The following is a 23,557-nucleotide window of genomic DNA, read 5'->3' as shown; positions in this document are numbered from 1 at the left end:
CTCGACCAAAATGATATCAATCTATTATCCAACCAAACACTATCATTTATTCAACGCATAACTTCCAATTTAAAGATGTCTAAAAAAAAAATGTCTATCCGTTGAGTAAACAAAACTCTTCGTTTCTTAATTAATCCGTAAATCGTCAAAGTGTAAAGGGAATGGCGCCTTAATTACTCGTCGTATCTTTTTAAGGAGCGAAAGAGCAGTTTTGGCCGGCATTAGTTCCAAAAGTCGCGTTATTGTATGGCGGTGTTACACTTTTGCCCCGCAATATTTGCACCAGGGGAAAAAAGAGCTGCGGCGCAATCGAGCAAATCACGTTCCTTGAATCCGCTCCAAAATCTCAATATTACGGTTCGCGCGTTAAAACTTGCCACGAGAGAGCCAATCGTTGAAAAAAAAAAAAAAGAAAAAAGGATGGATACCGATTTTATAGGCGGTACGCCCTATATCCGAAAGAAGAATTCGTTGTGGAAGTAAATTATGGAATCGATGGAATTTATTATTAAATTAATTTGCATATTTGGTCATCCTTCTTTGCGCAACTTTCTTGATTTGCCGCTTCTTCCGCCGCCTTTCAACGATCCACACTTTTGCGTTCGAAAAGGTTCTTTGCAAATCTGCATAAATTTCAGAAAAGTTTTCAGATTCAAATGTTAATCGTGGCAATTAAGCGAAATTTTAATTTAATTGCTACCCATCTCGCACCTCGTCCAACGAAATTTATGAATCAGGGAAATTTGTTTTCCTCGACCTTGCATAGAGCGTCCTATATGGTCGAGTCATAATTGCGAAGAGAAAATGGAAAATATTTTTTTTTTTAAAATACTTTTTCTTCGTATTCCTTTTGTCTTTCTTGTTTTTCACGAAATCTTCCGTTTTCAGGTACAAGTAGTACTTGAACACATCTGTGCAGATAAAAAGATTGATTATTTTCAAAATGCTTTCATTTCCAAATATTACAACACCACTCCAAACTAAAATAAATTATTATAGTAATATTTACTATAATAATAATAATAATAATAGTAGTAATAATAATAATCTAATACAATAATAAGAATAAAAATATTTGCCTACGAAAATATAAAATTATATAAACAAAAATGTCACAAATATTTTCACTTAAATTTCCAATTTCCCATTTTTATTTACATTACACCAAAATAAAATAATCAATTCGGCAAATACAACGACGAACGTTATTTATCCGTTCATTTATTTATCCACTTGAAAATCAACACCGCGCACCAGATTTATATATATATATATTTATATTTGTAAGATTTGAATGTTAAATGTGTGTTTCAATATGCACGATTTCAGCTTGATTTTTTTCGACCCATCTCTGTATTCAAACGGTGTTCTTCTTCTCTATCGACGTGCCCGCCTATCTCAGTACTTAACTCTGCGCCCGCAGCTCCGTTTCAAAGGAAACTTCTTTCCATGTCTCTATACGTCCCTTTTTCCCGAGTTTATCCCCGCCTCGCCTCACCGTGATTTTCACTCTCAGCTCAGCCAGACTCTAGATTTTTTCACACTCTCGCTGCTTACGAGCAGAGGGGAAACGAAACTTTATTGGAAATAGATTAAGGCGATATGATTGCTGCGCCATCTACACGTATATATATGTCAAGTTGACAAATTCAATGTTATAACGCGATAATGAAATCATTGTGATATTTAGCCCAGTTATCTTTTCTCTCTTTGCCACTCTCAAATAAAAATATGACATCACATACTGAAAATTTACAATCTCTTTTGATAATCATGGATGTAACAGGATGGATTGGTATTGTATGGTATGGTTCACGTGACGTTATATTACACCCATTGCTGGATTAGGCAGAGGCCATGTGACTTGATATAGCAATGGTAGTGGGGATACGTCATATAATAAAATAAGACGTCACTAAGGGAATATTATAATCTAAAGCTTCTCTTGGCTGCTTTTACTTTTTAATTTTTTCATAAGAATATGCTTATACACTATATACGTGTCCACGATGCACGACACGCGATTGTGTTTAATCGTGCTTCGTTTGCCAGATTAATGCTTTCGATGTGGGCGTATAGAATGTAGAATGTGTACATATAGAATGTACACATACAGAATGGAAAAATCGATTTTGTGGCGGGATAATGGGCGTGTGAGACAAAGACGGTTTAGATCTGGATATATTGGAATTCTCGTTTTTTTAAAATTAAAACAGTTTCGCGTTAATGAAGTTGTACTGAATTAAGCAAGAATGAAAAGGATTATATATATTCTATTTTTTTTAATGTCACGATGGAATTGAATACCTTTTTTGAACCTTTTTTAACATTCAATATTACTCTAGTGTTATATACGATTAAAAGGTTACAATTTGTAAAATTTGAGCTTATAGATACGTATGAAATTAGTATTTTATATATTTATATATCGTTGAAATTAATTTTTCTATTCAATGCTACATATAATTTTATTTATATAATTTAATCCACAAATCTCGTGAAAATTTCTCGTGGAAATTTATTTATTCTTCCCCCTCACTCAAATGTATAAAGTAAAAATTCACCACCGATATCGAGAAATAAATAATATATATATATATATAAAATTGTATTCTCACTTCCTTTCCACCCTTCATCACAAAACGAATAAACAAACAAACGGTAAACATCATTATCCAAACGCGTCACACGTTACTTCCAGTTGTCCAATTTCCTTCAACCATTCTAAAAATATCGTGGCGGTGGGGGTGCACGCCCCTTTCGATCCCATCTCATCGTCGGATCCCGATACAGGCGAAAACTTGACCCTGTTGCCGCGATCCATTTCACGGCTCTCCAGTTTATTCTCGTCTAGTTTCCAGCCTGCCGACTCGACCGCTGCACTTTTCCCAGATAATACGTATATATTCGCCGTGACATGTCCGTGTCGGCGCGATGCGCTCTGCCTTTGCCACCCTCTAATCCGATAACGCGCATCAACCCTCCGAAAATGTCTCTCCTCCGAGGGGAAAAATTTCGAGAAAGATCGTCGTCCAATAATAAGCCTTGCTTATGTTGCGTGTGAATCGACATTAAAATGATCGAGGAGAAAGGAAAATTGTATCTTTTCCAAAAATATTGTTTATCGACATGTCTATTCGAACTATATCGTGAAAATAAGATAAGTGTAATTATATTTCTGGATGAATGCACTCGATGATAAATACAATGATAACACGAAATTCATTATTTCGACAGATTTGATTCAGGAAGAATCAGCAATATTTTCCCTCTGTATAAGTTTTGCTCGAACGAATTGAGCTTCGAGGTATTTCTAGGATTAAAAATGTTAAAAGTTTCATATGTCGTCGTCGATTTTCTCGACAAATCCTTTCAACCTGGTCAATTACCAACTTTGAAAAATTCTATGGTACTTGGCTCGATGTAATTTTTGACCGAGTCCGGATTCTGCGTCAAGTTCTTTCAGTTCGCAGCCACGAAAGTTCGGATTAATCGGTAATCGGTGTTTGCTCCACTTTCTCCACTTCGTTCGTGAATGGAGCGGAAGGTTGGGGAGAAGGAGAAGGAGGATGCGTGAGCTTACCAACGATTCTGAGCTACCAACGATTTCTGTTTGCCTTAACCTCGAGAAAATCTGTTTAACAAAATAGAAATGTACGGAGAAGTAGTTCGTCAAGTTCGTTAATATTCCTCGAAAGTTTTTAACGAGCATCGCGAAAGGATTCGTGCACGAATTATTAAATGCGATGCGTTGGAAGAAGTCTGTCTTAAACGATTAACAATCGGTGAACTCAGTTGATCTTTGAAAATGATTCAATACAATAGAATTTTAGAATGTTTGAAGTAATAAAGAGGCTGGATTTTTTGGGTAATGAAACATTTTGATGAAATTAAGACAATGGCATAGAAATTATTAATTAAAAATTAGAGATCTTTTTTTTAAGAGAATTGTTAATTTGAGTAAATTTTTTTAAAACGCATAAATATATATATAATCACTGGTCTATTTCTATTTTTTTTTCCAGTTACCAATCACTGTATTCGCAAAAAGTTTGCAAACTGTGGCAAGGTTTCTCACAATATTAATTTGGCTGCATTCATGGGTGAGTTTCAAATTAAAATTTTTTAAAAGTATCATTATCCATATTTATACACAATTATATTTATATATCGATATTTAAATTACAAATTACAAATTTAAAATTAAAATTAAATATCAGGAGTGTTAAATGATTGGTTAAGAATCAAAAAATTATTTTATGTTACACAATTTTTTACAGTATTTTTAAATTTTTAATTCTCGATCGATAATGAATCGTTTCGAAAAAAATTCGCATCGACTGAGAAAATAAAGGAAGAAAAGAGAAATAGAAATTGCAGCTCGCACTTTGCCAAATGCTATTCGCGCGTTACGAGGCTTCGGTGATAAACAATGACTTTGTGCATCGTTTCTAACATTGCGCTTTCAGAAGAAAAGTGCACACATTTTATGATATAAGCTTCATAAAATGGAGTAATACTTTTTTGACTACGAAACGACGCATCGCTTTATTTTTACATATTTACCATCATACTTACTTACCATATATAACGCGTACGTGTATTAGCATGCATAGTGGATACATGCTTTTTTTTTTTCGAAAATACGAGATGATACCTTCTTAATATACAAAGTGTTGAGAAAAACGAAAACTCTTAAAAGTACATGCTCCACTCATCGAAATAAATATAATAATAAATTCCTGTTAGTATTTTTATTTAATTACATTTTATATAAAATTATTTATAAGCCAAATATTTATATGTATGTATATGAGAATTAGATATTCTAATTAAATATTCTATCAAGTTTTAAATTAAATTATTTAGTATTTTGATGACAGATCCAATATCTGTATTCATATCTGTATTAACTAATCTTAATGCTTATACTATATACACTATTTATAATAATATAAAAATAATAGTGTCGATACCAATCAAAGATCCATGAAATCAAACTTCGAATAGATTTTTGAAACTTTCATCAAGATTCCTTCTACAAACCGACCTAACATATTTCTATTCCCTTCTGATAAATAATTCATCCCCTTTAAGATTTTCTCCCAGCCTTCATCGATCCTCGAAAACAATTATCGAAAAAAAAATATGTTCAACGACAAGCAATCCGAGGATAATATTAAAAACTTTCTTCGAAATGCATTACTTTTCAATCGGCCGTTCCAAGAACGTTGAAACGTTGTCCCGTTCGAAGGGTAAATTTCATCGAGGTCTCATAGTATAAATTTACCTCGAAGTCTGGTGCATAAATTTCGTCCTCGAAGTCTGTATTCGTCCTGTACCACAACCGTGGATTCCGGTATCCTAGAACTTAACCTCATTCCCTCAACCTACATCGAGGCTCTCTCGTTTATTTTCGTTCAACTTTCCAGACACGCAGGATCCCGTGGCGTCCGCGCCTCCCTTGGGAGCCGTGGCTGTTTGTAGGTCCTCAAAGCTTTTATCCTGTGCCACGATAATTTTCTTTTTTTCTTTTTCTTTCTTTTTTTTTTTGCCTAAAAAAAGAAAGAAAGAAAAGAAAATTGTTCGACCGATATCTTTGCCCTCGAAATTTTCGACCGAGAATAAAGTATTCGTGGGTGGAATATTTTATGGGAAAACCTAACTCGCAGTTCTTTTTTGGTGAATAAACGATGGAATTTGTGAAATAAATATTTCCTTTGTACGTAAGGTCGAATAAATTGACTCGAAATATACTTTCGAGTTTCAACAAGTGTTGTCCTCTCCTTTGACTTGAAATAATACATCTTACTGAATTTTTAAACTGAACATGAATAAAATGATACGTGTATTACGTGTTATTTCAAAATTATTAATAAAAATAATCATACATGATAATTATATTACGAATAAATGGTAATAATATTTGAGAGAATAAAAACACGTATTTTCGCTTTAATTCAGAAAACTAAATTTAATCGATCTGGGATATTAATCAACGAAAAGATCATTTTTCTATTCATTTTTTTTTTGTTTTTTTTAGAAAGAGAGATGGTATTAATCCAATTTATCTCAACTTTCTGTGAAATATTTCACGATACTTGATGCAATATTTTTGATGCAAAAAGAGCGAAACGATGGAGGCACGACGGTGTGAAAGCTATATATAAATCTCTGAATTCCCAGAGATCTCTTAGTGTCTCGAACCCATATTCGCATCATAGGTTTTATATGCTATATACGTCACCCAGAATTCGAACTATTGGATTACAACAAGCAACATCTGTATGTGGACGTCGAAGTAGATAGTATCCTTCTCGAAAGCATGCACTTTCGATGCTGCCATGCTCCTTCGTGAGACTTCTATTAAGGATCGTTGCTAACAGTTTTCCACTTCTTTTTCTTTATGAGAAATTCCTGAAATCCTGAGATCCATCGGTTAGAAAATAACGATAAAAGTAATAATTTGTAAATTTCATATTTTTGTTAAAGTTTTGTTAAATTATAAATTGTTCATTTTTGTCTATAAAGTGATTCGTTGTTATTAATTTTAATTAAACTTTTCATCTATGTTTAATAAATAAAAAATTATTATACATACATTTATCTATTATAAAATGCATGAAAATTAAAGTTAAAGTTGAAACATGGAAAATTTTGAAAAAAATAGAAAAAGAATATTAGGATAAAAATAAAAGGAATTGAATAACAAAGAAAAAAATCGTCAAAGGAATGAATCACTGCACATTGAATGATGTGATTGGTCAGATTTTTCGAAGTGATAAAAGAAGCAATGGTGAAATTGAAGGCAATGTACAATGGGTAAACTAGTGGTTCGTAAAGAGTCCTATTGTGGAGGGTGATGGTTTGGCACAAACTTGAAAAGGCTGATTTATGCTGTGACCTTTCTCTACAAATTCTGAATTCTAAGCCCACCATGTAGTGGCTCCCTACAATTCGTTATCCTTTCAGTGAATAGAGCACGATGGAATGGAATGGAAAAATGTTGGCCTTGTATTTCAAGGTCAAGGTCAATTTTCTAACTTATTTATTCTTTTTTTTCTCTCTTTCTCTCTTTCTTTTACATTGTTATCGATTATTTCATCTCTCGATTATTAATCAATTCAAAAGTTTCAAATTTATCTTTAAATAAAGCATTGGAAGAAATATCATTTATGTATATCTTTTCTGTATATCTAACAACCACTTTTTATTTCTTCTAAGAATTGATCAATTTTGTATTTTATTTATCGAAATTATCTTCATCTCGATATTCCATTCTCGTTCGTTTAAGTTTGATTGATCACTGTCACCACGATGTCGTCAACTAGAGTCTAATTAGTCACGAAGAAATATCGTATTTTAATGTACGAAGGTAGTGTTCAATAATAAGATGACTGAGCAAATTTACTTGATGCCATTAAAGTGTTGAATAATGGTTAAAAACATGACATTGATTATCTTGATTCGTTGCATTGCAGAAATTTCATTCCATTCTTTTCCAACTGCAATACTTTGTTATGAATAAATTCTCTTTGATAACAAAAATTATTATTAAATACATAGATATGCACATAATCTATAACAACAATTCTCAAATGTTAATTTATTATTATCTAACTTTCAGATAAATCAAGCTTCATTCTTCTTCCAATCACATTATTAATTAACCAATCTTGCCGTTATTAAGTGAAAATATTTTACGTTGTAATAAATTTAATTAGATTAAATCTCCATTAGTATTCAATTATTTCATCGTACATATTAAAACTTTCGATTCGAGAAACTGATATACAAAAAAAAATATTATTGATATTAAAAAAAAATATTTTAACAAATTGTTCATTTTTTTACAATGGATAAGATTTCAAAGTCATTTCATTCTTTTCAAATAAAACTATACAACTTGTTCCAAAAATCCATTGGTTTAGAAAATATTTTAACTTGAATTAGTAGATTTCCTCTTCCCAAAACAAAATCATAAATCCCCCCATGATAACATCCAATTGTAATAATCATTCGTCATTATTAAGTAAAAATATTTTATATTTTAATAAATTTAATTAGATTAAATTTCCATTAGTATTCAATTATTTCATTGTGCATATTAAAACTTTCGATTCGAGAAATTGCTATACAAGAAATTAAATTATTAAAAAAAAAATTTTAACAAATATTGTTCATTTCCTTACAGTGGATAAGATTTTAAAGTCATTTTATTCTTTTCAAACAAAACTATACAACTTGTTCCAAAAATCCATTGGTTTAGAAAATATTTTGACTTGAACAGTAGATTACCTCTTCCCAAAATAAAATCATAAATCCTCCCACATGATAACATCCAATTGTAATAATCATTCGTGCAAATAAGATACAAACATGTTTATTCTTCCCCCGGGATTACGGAAGAAACTTGTATGGAAATCGACAATATTTATATATACATCTCCTCCTTATTAATCAAAACTTTGTTCCCTCGACCGAAAGCAAAAGCCAAGAGACGTTTGAGGTAAAATATAGAGGTTAGATATATGGTCGGTGATCCGTCTGGTGTTGTTTTACCGCGATTCATCGTACGTCCAGCAAACCTTTGCCTAACCCTGCTTCCACACGGTTGGATCGAAGCTTGTTTGCTTATTTCAATCGAATCCTATCGAGCCCTTTGCGAATCTCTGCGCCCCGTTACTTGATCCTCCAAAGACAATACTGTTTATGCTAATCTGTGGACGTTACTCGAGCTTCTGTGCTTTTCGGTCACTGCATAGGGCGGAAGTCTCGAATTCCACCCCGCGCCTGATAAATGCCGCGCTACTCTACTTCGACCACTACTACTAGCGCACACGTGTCAAAGTGTTGCGTGATAGTTTCGAATCGCAAATTCTTTTCGAAATTTATTTTTATATATATATTATAGAGATCAATGAGAGCGTTCGAAGTGAGTTTGTACAATGTATTGTTGATTTATTAAAATTGTATTTATTAGCAAATAAATACAATAAATTTAATTAGATTAAATTTCCATTATTTTATCATGCATATTAAAACATTCGATTCGAGAAACTTATTACAATTGGATGTTATCATGTGGAGATTTATGATTTTATTTTGGGAAGAGGTAATTTACTGTTCAAGTCAAAATATTTTCTAAACCAATGGATTTTCGGAATAAATTGTATAGTTTTATTTGTAGAGAATGAAATGACTTTGAAATCTTATCCACTGAGGAAGGTAAGGAAATGAACAATATTTGTTAAAATATTTTTTTTTTTTTAATAATTTGACTTTTTTTGTATATATTACATAGAGTTAGAGTAATTTATATAAATTTAAGAAAAAATTTATATATAACGCGTATAACAGTTTATAATATGTCTCTTTGAATAGAATCTATAAATTATCTGTGAGAAAGATTTTGTGCAATTTGTTTATATATAGTTGAACGAATTTTTAGATTTATATACAGATGAATATACATATAGTGTAAATGTAATTTGTCTCAATAAATTGCAGTTCATTGTGCACTTTTTCAATAATGAATTATCCTCTATCATGCCGTTTAAATATTTTCATTATTCACTGTAAATAATACGATTTTAATTGCGTTCTATTAATTCTTAATATATATAGGAAACCGAAAAAATGTTTAAACACTTTTTTATTTTGTAATGAAATTGTTAATATAAATATATAAAGTAATTTTCCTTTATTGAAATATCACTTTAAGAAAACGATAATGTAACATAAAATTCTCAATTATATATTTTTCGTAGATTATAAATTTTAAGTTATAAAATGATAGAAACTTGTACAGAAATCAATATGTTCATCATAGAACATCATTACTACAGAAAAGATATCAAAATTCTCTCTTTTTTCTTTTTATAATTTCTTTTCTTCTTTTCCAGAACCCGCATCATCACGGGTTTCCCTCTCCACCCCCCTCCCCCCTTTTTCTTCCACAATGTCGTTTTTCCTTCGCCATTATCTTCTCGATAACGGCGACAAAGTGAAAGCGTGTCGAAAGAATCTAACGTTACTACGCCGCTAATGGCAACCGATAATTACTTTTTCGGCCACCTTAAATTCGCCCCTCCGTGTCGTGATAAACCATGGATAATGCGATAACGGAGTTACCGTGTCACTCGGTTTTTCAGTCTCCCATTACCGCTTTTAATTACGACCACGACTATTGATCGACAACTGGAATGAAATTAATTATAGCCCTCTTCTAAATATGAAAATTCCGCCGAGTCTCTCGCCGTCGGAAACCGCTTTTAGAAGCGAGGAAAATTTCGCCTCGGTCGGTAAAAGTGCTAACCACCCCATCGTTGCTCGTTTTTTTTCTCTCTCTCCTTCTTTTTCTCCCTTTCTTCCCTCTTTTTTTTTTCTTCCCCTCTCCGATCTAAAACGATTCTCGGCTTTATGGAACATAATGTGCAATTAATGCATCGCGTTTGCGCGGTGAAATGGTGAAATGCTCCGAGGATATATATTTTTTTTTCTTCGTGGTAACGAAAAAATTAGAGAGGCTTGAAAAAAGCCGTTTAAAAAATCTTAAATAAATAATGGAAGAAGATAAAGTTCTTTTAATCGAAAAGAAATATATAATGATTTCTTTAATGTGAATTAATACGAGCGATTGTTTAAAAAGAAACAATCTCTTTGATACCTCTAAAAAAAAAGAAAAGAAAAAAGGAGATACGTCATCTCGCGATAATATTGTTCAACAATATAATCTAATAGCAATAGTATTAAATGGATTAAGGGATTGTTAAGGAATATAGTCTCTGTCAACACATCGGATCGGATAGACTACATCAAAATACACGCTGCAATTTGGGAGAATGCAGAACTTACGTAATAATAGAGGTCACTAGGAATTTCGAGAGACGGTAATACGCTTCGTTCTGTACATCTCACCACAGATATCCCAAGCAACTGAACCTTGTACTCCCCTAACCCATGTCGAGGAGGGAGGGGTCTCCCTCGTTTATTTCAGTTCGACTTCTCCGCCATGCTACTCTCGCAGCACTCCCCCCATTGCCTCAAGGGAATTGTAGGTTGCGCAGGTCCTTCAAAGTGTATTCGCGACTCGCGGGGCTATCTAATAATAATAATATCTTCCTGCTTACAAGGTCCCAAGTTTATCAATTAATTCTTTCCCCCGGCCGGCTCGGTTGTGAATGTAAAACGTTGCTCGAAAACGCGGCGCACGAACCGTGAGAATTTAATAATGCAAATGCCGGTGAATTTCTTAAGAACGATATCGTAGGTAGGAAGGAATTAAGCCACATTGCACAGTCATCCACTTCGTTGCTTTTTTGAGTCTCCCACGCTATGATATCCGACCAATAAGAGATACTCTCTCTTTTCTTGTAGATAATCGGTGGTAGAAAAATCTTCGTGCCGCTGTCTTACAAGGAAATTCGCAATTTTTGCAAGAAAAGAGCGCAAATAGAGGTTGTAATTGGTAATTTATTTATTCTTTTTTTTTTTTGACGAAAAATCTTTTTGAAATCGATTCTCAAAAATTTCTTTTTTTTTTCTTTTTGCTGTGTTTAAGAATTTCGAATTTGGAAATATTTGTTGTGGTTTAATTAAGAGCCAATTGAAACTTGAATATTTTTACAATTTAAAAGTTTGGATTTGATATTAGTAAAAGAATTGTTCTATGTACGAATCATCAAGATGTATATAATGTTTCATTCAAAATAGAATTATCATTGGTTTTGATGACTTATTAGTTGAAACGTTCTATTTTTTAACATAAAAAACAAACACATAAATTTTCTAAATTAAAACGAAAAAATTTAAAAAATGTTTTCTTCGTAAATATCTCTCCACTTATGAAAGGGTTGATATATAATTGTAGGAGGCATGAGACGTGAAAATAAGAAATACCAACGTGTGTAAAGCACATTTCTCCACTTTCTTTTTTTTCTCCCTTCATTTTCCACGTATATTTCATGGATAGCTTAACGAAATTACGCTTTTCACGACAACTCATGTGATCAAATGTTTTTACGCAGCGATACCAACGTTTCCACGAATCAGAGGCAATCCTTAATCTTTACGATTTGAAGAAAGTTCGAGGTAGACGCAATCTTCTGCCTGCTTCTATTTGACTTGGCCAACTTTGCTCATCACTTTCCCGGAAATGTGCTTTTTCACCGACGTAATACCTTCTTTCCACCGATAATATTAACACATTATTGACCGAACGAAATTCATTCAAGACCAGACACTCGAAAACTCCAAACATTCGCGAATATTATATCCCTAATCTTAAGTTTCTTGCTTTATATTTGCGAAGTCGATCGAACGAAACGCGTGAATGGCAATAACAGTTGATAGTAATTTATTCCATATTAAATCTTATTTTTCATTCATTTTTATGATTTTATATTGCGTTAACGAAACGTTTCTTTGATTAATAGTTAAAATAAAAATTAAGAAAATTGTTGAGAAATTATCTTATAATCTTTATTTTCTGATATTTGTATTATCTTTAAAAATATTTTTCCAATTCTAAAATTAATAAAAGCTAGCATACAACAAAATGGTTGATTTACGTTTATTTATTAAGTTGTGAGAAATTAAAATTTAGAAATGAAACTTGTATAAAGTAAAATTAATAATATTGATTTTTAACAATGATACGTCAGATAGATATTTTTATCTCTTAATTTATTACCAAATTCTTTATTTTTAACGAAGCTTTGTGAATACGTAAAATGTATGAAACAATTTCTTTCCTTTTACAATATTACTTTAAGAAATAAATCAACGCTCAAAGAAAAAAGTGTATTTATAAATTATAAATACAGAGAAATTTTAAATTACAAAATGATTTTAATAAGCTTTATCACTCTATTGCAAAAAAATTCTCAGAAAAAAGTTATATATCCAAAACAGGAAAATATATTGAAACTCGTCTCGTTTATCCTTTATATTACATTATAACCTTTCACTCAAATCAAAATTTTCATGCAATTTCTCTCCAATATACTTGACTTGAAATGCTTTTCACATCCTTTTAAGTGGACATTAATTAGCGGAATGATCATTGGATTTAAGAAACGATCTCTAATCGAATAAGTAAGACGACACAAATGCAGGGACATCGTATCCTCGATCCCATTTGATACTTTCTTTCATCGGACAATTTCATCACGGATTCCAATATACGGTTAAGGCAGTGTTCCACGCAGAATCTCCCCACGTTTATTCTGGTTAGCCCGCGGCGGGGGCGTGGTGCTCATTCCTCTTGGGAATGTATCCTCTTGCAAGTGCTTCAAAGACTACTTGCTGTGATTCAATAATGCCTCCAGACTGGTAGGAACATCGCATGAAACTCTTAAATTTCTAATTAATCATCTTCGAGGTTGTCGAGTTCGGTTGGGATGGGGACTCAATGTGCAACGAACGAAAGAACGGGAAGCTGGTATGAAACGTTGAATATTTTGCGTGGTTGATCTCGAATCGGGAGTTCCTTTCTGTGTTCCAAAGTGTTACTCTCGAAAGAGCAGTAGGAAACTTTCGAGAGTAAGACGATGATGGCATTCGATGATGGTAAAAGTTGATGAGAGGGAAAAATGTAAGGATTGGAACGAATGTGAAAATTCTAAATTGCCAATTGTTTTTCTGCGATCATTGTTTAATAAAGTTTAATTTACAATTTGTGTATTAAATAAAGTGACAAAGAAAGAAGTTATATTTTAATCGTAGATTTATTTATATAAAAGAATAAACATTTATTTTCTTAAAATTACACAATTTATAATAAATAGATCGCGAATGTTTGAGGAAGATAAAATTTTTATGAACGTGATTAAAGAAACGAAGCTTAAAGATTTTTTTTATTTCATTAAATATAACAGTGTCTTTTATACTTTGGATATTTTGTTACATTCTGATTGTAGATTTAAATTTTACAGAAATTAACATTTAATAATAATTATCAGGGATGTAGCTTCTGATAATATTTGATGAATAATATAAGAATTGTTGATGCATGTAATTTGTGGGGCAATTCAACAGAATCTAAAGACCAAAACAAATACAAAAGTTAGAAATATTAAATTTTATTTATGTGTATAAGTAATTTATATTTATATTAGATGAAGTGAAATCCTATTCTTTTTATGTATGGTCGAAAAATTATTTCAAAACGAAATATGTACAAATTTGAAATTTGTTGTTCGTGTAACGAACAGTTCAAAAAATAATTGCATTTATAGAAGTAGGTCACTTTATATAGATTGAAAATCATAAAACAGAATACAAATCTAAAATATTTTCATGCATCTAATATAATTTTATACTTCAAATAAGTTTCAACTTTATTCTCATTTACAAAATATTCTTTTTAATTGTTTTCTGTCATGCTAACAACTAACGAATAAAATTACCTTTGATCTTGCTAAAAAACAGTGAAATTTGTTTAAAAGTACGGCAAAAATTCGTTAACAATTTAAGTTGTTCAAGTTAACTAATTTATTTCCAATTGGTAGTTTATTCATCCAAGATTTAATTTATTCCATTATTAAAAGAAATATTTTTTTATTTTTAGTTTTAATTAAAATGATAATTCCTGAGAAATTTTTTTTTTTTATTTTTTAATTGATACATATGAAATATTGTTCTCCTCTAATTTTATTTCTTCGATATTCAATAAATATATCACTGAAAACATTGAAAAAATATAAAAATTTCATTATTTGACGTCATGGAACGTGAAGATATCGTATTTTGTTTGTAAATTTAAACTTGGAAAATGTATGTCGCGAGCTGTTGTAAATATCGGGAGACATTTATGCAAATGTTGGGTTAAAAACTTGGACTTGGGTAACAACTTGATTTGTTGAATTCAAGACTAATGAGATCTTTCATTAAGAAATAAGCAAAGCCAAGAAATCATTGACGTTAAAAGATAAATTTACACTCATATATATTTTTGAACATTTAAAAAATGAAAATTAAATAATATTCCATATTTATTAAATCTAATCTTAATATAACCAAATATGAAATTTATACAGATAAAGAACTTGAAACAGAATTTGTAATTAGCGATAGAAAAAAATATGCCAAAACAAATGTCTAATTATACATACATTACTTAAATAATTTTTTGAATTTAATTTTAAATGGAATCTTATTTTCATCATTTACACGAAACAAATTATCTTGTAATTGAATAATCTTGACTCTCATTTTAAAACGTTTACAATTAAAAGAGAAACCCAAATGATTCCACATTTTTTTTCATTAAGAACATGAAAATATTTTCGATAAAATTAAATATTGAAATAGAAACGTATTTAAATACCTACTTATATTCATAACATCCCTTTAATTACAATCATTTACATGTAAAATAAATACTTACTGATAGATATTACAAAACTATTCTAAACTGTTGTAAACTTCTAGATTAACCATAAAAACCATACCTATTATTATTAAAATAACTGTATAATATTATATATATATAACGTTATTCTCTCTGATATTTCCCTACCGCTATAATCTTTGACAAGCTCGTTACGACCCAACAGTTCAACCACCGTTTCTCCTTTCGAAGATTGAAATAATTGAAACGTTCCCTTCCTACTTGAGAGAGTTTAATTTCCATAGTTGGCGGTGGGTTCAGATTTATCGCTAGAATGCTACTCCATCGTCAGCAATATCTTGTCCGCCTGTTGTATCGCTTCTTTTTTTTTTTCCTTTCCTTTCCTTTCCTTTTTTTTTTTTTTTTTTTTTACCCCTATTTTTTTTCTTTCCAAGGCGCCGTCCCTCCCGTTCTGAAATTAAATTTGTAAATTAAATGCGGCTCGTAAATCCGGGGGTGACGGTGTGCGCGATGTAATTTCCCACTCTATCCCCTTTTCGGGTAATTTATTAAAATCGCGTGTATGTATTATCGAAAATACGGGTCGAAAATTACGGAGGATCTCGATCTCTATCTTTCTCGTTTCCATTAACGAAACGAAAGGGAGAGGGTGGAGAAGTTGGAGCGAGAGGAGTGGAGTGAATAAGAGAGATATCCGGCGTTTTTTAATCACTCTGATTCGATCCTGTTTAAGAAGCGGAGAAATATCTCTCTGGGGGGGTTTGCTCGTTTGTCGTTTATTAACGCGGTTCTGGAATATCTGGTGTGGGAAATATTCGATTTTTCTATTCCCTGGATTTTTCCTGTGTACGTGTAAGCATGTAAGGTTGTTGGAATGGATGTTTGAACGAAAGTTTTTAAACCAATCAATTCGAAGCGTTAATTTTTACGAGTGAGAGCTCAAGAAACTGATTTTAATTATTTCAAATTACGTTGAGTTTTTTGAGGATCTCGCGATCTGGATTCATATAATCTTCTATTAATACTTATCCAAATATTTCATCAGCATTAATTAGCTAATTTATTCAGGATGATAGAATATTTACTGAGGATAATAGGATCTTTTGTATATATATATGTATAATCGTTACAATAGAGTGATCATTAATCCTGGTGCCGCCATCTATACCTTTTAATTGACAAATTAAAAAGGATAGGTGGCAGCACCAGGATTAATATTTATTAACATGTATAAAATGAGACTTCTAATTTTCAAAGAAATTAATTGCAATATCGACGGAACATTCTGATAGTAATTCCTTTTGAATATGATTCATATCATAGAGAAGTCTTAATAGAAAATCATAATATGTTGTTAAAAACATTTTGAGAAATTTTTCCTTATACAAATGTCTAGTAATTATTTTTTGAATTATTTGTAGAAAATTTTTCGTACTAAATCATTTAAAAAAAAGAAGATAATGTAAAAATTCATATTTAAATTCATATTTATTAAATTATTAAATAATTAAACATATCGATTCTTAATATTTTTACAAAAAAAAAAAAAAAGGAATGATATCAAATCTGGATATCATATAAGATTTTGCAATGAAATCGTTTTGATCGTCTGAAAACATGCATAATCGTGAATAAACGTTAGAGTATTTGGATGTGAAAAGTGGACTTTACGAAATGATTCGCAGAGATAGCTGTTCTCTGTGTTTGATCGGATTATCAAGCGTACGCATGCAATTCATATTTTGAATCATAATCGAAAATCCAAACCATTATATCAATAGCACACTCGGTCGGAAAAATTCAGAGAAACGATAACAATGAAACATCCAGGACTCTTGAATCGGAACGAAGTGACTTTTCATAACAACAATACAAAACTACAGAATTCACAAAATATATAGAGAAACAGATTATTGATTTCGTATGGAAAATATAAATCGTGCTTGTTATATTTTCCGAATATTATAATACTGCTTCATGTTTTACTGCATTTTTTTAAAAAAAAAAGAAAGATACTTTGAATAAAAGATTTGATCATAAATATGCAAAGAAAAATAATATGAAAAAATATATTTAAATGCAACGAATATATTTACAATTATATTTGAAATTTAATATTTATTTATCGTATAATTATAGTGTTTGTTTTAATTAAATATACGTTATTCTTTTGTTTTTTTGATCATCGTATCTTTTAATGTTAAATAAATACTTTCAGATATTAAAAGTTTTATATTTAAAAGAAAAAATTATAAAGTTAATCAATGACCAAAATAATATATTTTAAATATTATAAACGTTATTACACAAACTTCTAGAACAAACTAATATATTTGAAAACAACAAATATATAAAAATATATAATAAAATAAAATTTAAAATTGTAAATATACTTATCATTTAATATATTTTATTGTATTGAAATACAATTATATTTTTATTATTTAATATATTTATATTTACATTTATATTCATTTACATATATTTATATCTTTGAATATAAGATATCTTTTCTCTTTTATCGCATTAATGTTCAACTAACGAATCTTCAAATATCACAGATATTTCACTGTTACTTTAGAAAAGATACTAATAATAAAACTAAAGAATAATCATCCTTTCTCGAGACACATTTCAACCGGTTCGTCCATATCTCTGGAATCACTGTAAACAACAACAAGGAACAATTGACACGAGCTTTTGACAATCTAATACATCCTACTCGTTAGCCGTTATTCGCGCCCTATCCTTGAGATTCTATTTCCCTGAAGGATCCTGTAAACCCGGCGGTCCTTCAAAGTCTGCTTTCCGTATTAGCTGCAACTTGGGCGCGGATCGTCGAGTCAATTTTGCAGTCTCAAAGCTGTATTCTCAATTAATCTTACGCCTGTATCTCGGACGGAGAGCCGTTGTTGTTTCTCCACCCGTTGTCGTTTTAACGAACGTAATTTTCTTCGAAACGAAACCTCCCTTACTATTCCGCCCCCTTGCAAATTGAAACGTATATTCCACTGCGATCCGGTTGCGAGCTTGCCAGTTGTTTGCCGTTGTTTCGATTGTTGTTGTTGTTCCCCCTCCAACGAGATTCTTAAAAAAAGTTCTCCCTCTCCCGATCGTGAGAACGTTTAGGAAGATTAAAGGTGGACCAAGATGGAAGAGGAAGCTTCTTCTTTCGAATCGTCTTCTTTCGAATCGTCTTCTTTGATGAATCTAAACTTTATTGAGGAGATTCATAGCGAAGTTGAGAATTTTAATTTTGCTTTAAATTTGATGAAGTGTGGAATTTTTTTGCAAGAGAAAATATTACTAAACTTAACTTCAAGAATCAAATATTTTTGGGATAATTTGTATTGTGTTAAAGATGAATGAAATATCGAATATATATTTTCATGAATTTCGAAGGAAAAGTGAAGAATCGATAAAGATTCATTTCATTCGTTAAATATTATAACGAGTTTTTTACATTGATGAATTTTTATATATTTTTTTATGTTGTAGGTGTTTTAAATTTTATTATAATAAATAAAAAAATTCGCAGTTTATATTTATTATTCTAAATGGAACAAATTTTTATTTTGATTCTATTTGATTTATCCGTCCCCTTTTTACCCTTTTAGAGAAGTGAATTTACATGCAAAAAGATACACATTTATAAAACGACAGTTAAAAACAGAAAAAATGATTTTAAAATGTATTTACTTTAAATAAAAAAAATAAAAAAAAAGAAATAACATATTCCTATCTCTTGCATAAAGGGGATGATATTTATAAAAAAAATTTTACAAATATTATATCTTATTATTTTATTTAGAAATAGTTTTTCTTTTTTTTCTTTTTTTTTCTTTTTTTTTTGTCTTTAAAACGCAATATATTTCAGCTCTTAGGAATGGAAGTGATGGTGAGTAATTTATTTTAGTATTGGCAGGGCAATTTGTCTTATGATTAGATCGTTAGATGAGTTAACGTCAATGGAAAGTTGGTCATCCAATGCTTGTGACAACTTTTAGTGACCAATTAATAAATTTGAAAATTGATTGTGCGAACCAGGATCGGTTAAAGATAGTATTTGTCAACTTTTGAACGATAAGACAGTAATGCTATTATTTCTTATTCATAAAATTTCATTACATACATATGCATATTGCACAAAATATTAAAATTCATTCTTTTATCCAATATTTGGATTAACCCAATTGATTGATCATAATCGAATTAATTTATTTAAAGAAATTTTCACATATCTTGATGAAGATAAGAGTTTGTTTCCATTTTATATTTGATCATGTGAATAATATTAATATATTTTTGTGTTGTCTAAAATATTTATTACAATTTGAAATAATGAATTAGAAATTAATCATAAAGCTTGAATCATAAAGCTTGTAAAATATTGATTTTGTGATTTTAATTTTTGTTAATCTAAATATTTACAATTAATAAATTTTCTTTACAATATTTTTATATTGAGAAAAGTAAATCTACCTTTTTATCGCTATAACTTAATTATTATTAATGAAAAAGCAAGAATTTCAATGTAAAGTCATTAAACAAAACATATTTATTTTTCTTCATCGTTTCCTTACAACTGAAATGAAGCGAAGAATTCCACTTCCACCGGACACGAAATTTGCACATTGCTCATATACATGACTTTGATCGATGAGAAAAACAATTTTACACGTTACGTATTTGTCTTCCTTCTCTTATTTCATTATTTCATCAATTACGTCATATATTCATTCAAACAACAATCTGAAATAAAATCGATTTAACCAAAAATTAATTTGTTTTTGTTAATCTTTAATTTCCTAACGATAAAAGAAACGATTCTCTTTCAATTATTAAAATTTGAAAATTGCAGTATATATATATTAAAGTGAAAATAATATATGAATTAAATCACAAGAGAATTTATCGCAAGAAAATAATAATCGAGAAGCGAAAAATTCGATATTTATTACAGTTCCAAAATAATTATTATATAAAAAAAAAAGAAAACGATAAAACTTCGATAAAAATATTTGATAATATGTAATTAAACTGCATACTGAAATTGTCAATCGTGAGGCGCGAAATATCTTCGTACTCTCTCGCCTACCAAAATTAATCAAAAACCGGATAACGTTACGAATAATTAACGATTTTGCGTTCTTTCATTTCATAGCTCCGTGCATGTACACGGATCAATTCCAATCAAACACACGTACGATATACACGCGAAGTCAGATATGAAACCTATTCACACGTTTGATTGTACGCCATTGATATAAGGGTTAGGAGAAATTTTGATAGGGGAATTGGAGAAATTGAGATGGGCCGATTCCGCGACGGAATCGCCGTTATCCAAAAAGCATTACTTGTCGATTCTCGGATATTAAAATTTATATTTACACGCGTGCTTTTTGTAATTACTGTGTGTATATCGAACTGATGTCTCCCCCATGTAACAAGCTTGCAAAATCGGTTGTGGAGGCAATTTGCAATAAACTTGATTTCGTCGTTTCATTATCGATAAAAGTTGTTCGTTTTTAAAATCGAGGAATTTATTTAACTGATGGAGATTATGGAAAAAGAGGAAGTTTTCGTGAAACGTATAATGTTTTAGTAAATATAGATTCTTTAAAATATGTGCGTATTTCTATACGATTCTTTTTGTTTCAATGAATAATTTTATTATTTTAAATTTGTGAGAATTGTTGTATCCTTGATATTAATTTAAAAATTTTTGTTGTACTTTATCTTTTTCAATTTTATTTAATTAATTTAACGGTAAAAGAACAAGTGGATTAGATATTTCTAATTTTGTTTAAATATGTTAAATATGTAAATAAAAATTTGCAAAAACTATAATAATGATCTATATAATTTTACTTCTTTTACAAGCGAATAATTAATTACAATTAACAAATATCTTTGGTTAAAATTTTATTTTCGAATCATATACATAACAATTTTTAAATATTTGTTTTATCAGTGTACTTTTCAATTGCTTAAAAAATTTCATAGAATCTTAAAAATATTCTTAATTAATGCAATGTAATTATATTATCGAAATGGATAAGGAAATGCAAATGCTTTACGTTTACTTATATATCGAAAGGGGTGGAGAGGTCTCTTAAAGGCATGACGAAATTGTCAGGAAGTTAAAATATAATTAGATCTTAGATCTTAGAAGATGACTAGCCAGAGAGATCAAACTTGCTTAAGATCGAACTATACGGTATTTCATTATTAACTGTACAAAGACTAAAGCTACGCTACGATACACATTCCATATAACTATAATATTCGATATTTAGATTATCGTGTTGATACTTATCCTTGATATTAAGCTCAAAATAAAATTTTTCTTATAATTCAAATATGGTAGAATTTTCATTATCCAAACTAAAAGTATAAAAATACTTTTTATGACATCAGTGGAAATTTAATTTGAAATTAACACGTTCATATAATACACAGTTTAAGTTTTATTTCAAATAATTGATTAATTATAGAATTAATCCTTTTTGGAATCTTATATATCTTATTACAAAATACAAATATTATTGGATTTTTGCTAAAAGTATGTATTTTTATATATATAATTTAATATAAATGTCTTAAAAAGACAGAGAATACAATTTAATGAACTTTTAATCAACTATCCCTCGCAATTTACCTAAACAAACTCTTAAAGATACATTTTATAATTCATTAAATGATCAATTTTTAATAAAATAGTAATTTATAACTTTAATATTCCTTTCCATTAACTAAAAATCTCTTAGATAAAATTTCAATACCTCTTTTACATTCTTTTACATTCCAATTTTTCCAAAGGAAAAATTTCAAGAATCTCTCATTTTTATAATAAATAATCTTCACGTAAAATGTTAACAAAGACCAACGTTTCAAAATTCTATCCTATCATTTCTTTTTTTTATAAAATTATTCAATGAATAACTTATTAATACCTTAGTAAACATTGTATGGAATAATTCGTCCCCAGGAGATAGCATATCCGGAATAAATCTCTGGAAGAAAATAAACAGGTAACAATTACACTGTATAAACATTCTAAGATCCCGAAATCAACACCCTGTATATGTAGATATATATTTTCCCTCCGCTAACCACACAAGATTACATCATACCTACGAGGATCTAGATTATTTCAATTCATACAACGGCGAGTTTGCACAGCCAGACAGCCAACGATGAACACATTTTTACCCACGTCACGATCTACCCGGCTCATCCCTTCAATTCCAGTCTTACATTTTCGAGACACCCCACGGTAGTAACGTTCCCACTCCCAGGCACAAAGGGAACACTTGGCGGAAGCCTACCCGTACAGCCTCCATAATTTTTTCTAATCTCCTTCACGAAAAAAAAAATCTTCGATTTTAATCTTATTTGTCCCGTTATAAATGTTGCATCAGATGGAAAAATATTTGTAATTAAAAACTTGTAATAAATAATTCGTAGTTAAGATTAATATAATATAATAGATCACGTTAATTTCTAATATATTATATTAATTTGTTTTTCATATTAAATCATGTTATTTATTGTATCTGATTTAAACATTTATAACATTCTACCTGGCGATGCGTAGTCTTTGGATGCTCGATCAAAAATTAAAACGTAAATGCAGATTCTCGTTTTTCTATCTTTCCGTGTTATTTTTAATTTTATTAAAATTAATTACCAAATTAAACTTTCATTTATTGTTTCAGAATTCATTATTAATATTTATCTTTAATTTTTAATATTTTAAATTTTATATATAATTTATTAATATAATTAATTTTAAAACCATAATATATTTTTTTTTATTTTTATTTAAATAAATAATAATAATAACAATTTTACAATATAAATTATTATTTATAAATATATATTAATTATTTAAATTTTAATAATTTAATAAATTAACCAACTTAATTAAATTTAATATTTATTCATATAAAATAATTAGAATTTAAAATTATTAGTATAATTTTTTTTTATATATAAATTATATATATTTAAAAAAAAATAATTTAAATTTAAATAATAATTATATAATATATATATATATCCTCGCCTAAAAAAAAAATAGCAAGTGTATAATTACCCGACAAACCATGAAACGATTTCATTCGCGAAGAAAAGAGGTCCGCGTTTTCGTTGTGCTTCCACTCGACTGGCTCCTGGAGCTTCAACGCGTTATATCCC

General features: G+C 29.8%; 1 protein-coding gene across 3 annotated transcripts in view; it reads left to right on the top strand.

The window, feature by feature from the left end:
* Window positions 1-23,557, top strand: part of LOC122710736 (insulin-like growth factor-binding protein complex acid labile subunit) — a 434,244-nt gene that overhangs the window by 312,801 nt on the left and 97,886 nt on the right. For all 3 annotated transcript variants that reach the window (XM_043928776.1, XM_043928777.1, XM_043928775.1), the window contains one exon: window positions 4,026-4,103. In XM_043928776.1, the coding sequence (XP_043784711.1) occupies window positions 4,026-4,103 (78 nt within the window). The remainder of the gene's footprint in view (window positions 1-4,025; window positions 4,104-23,557) is intronic.

This window comes from Apis laboriosa, unplaced genomic scaffold (genome assembly GCF_014066325.1).
Source record: "Apis laboriosa isolate Shangri-la unplaced genomic scaffold, ASM1406632v1 scaffold151_cov152, whole genome shotgun sequence".
NCBI classification, from domain to species: Eukaryota; Metazoa; Arthropoda; class Insecta; order Hymenoptera; family Apidae; genus Apis; species Apis laboriosa.
This window is presented reverse-complemented; position numbering and strand designations above follow the sequence as displayed.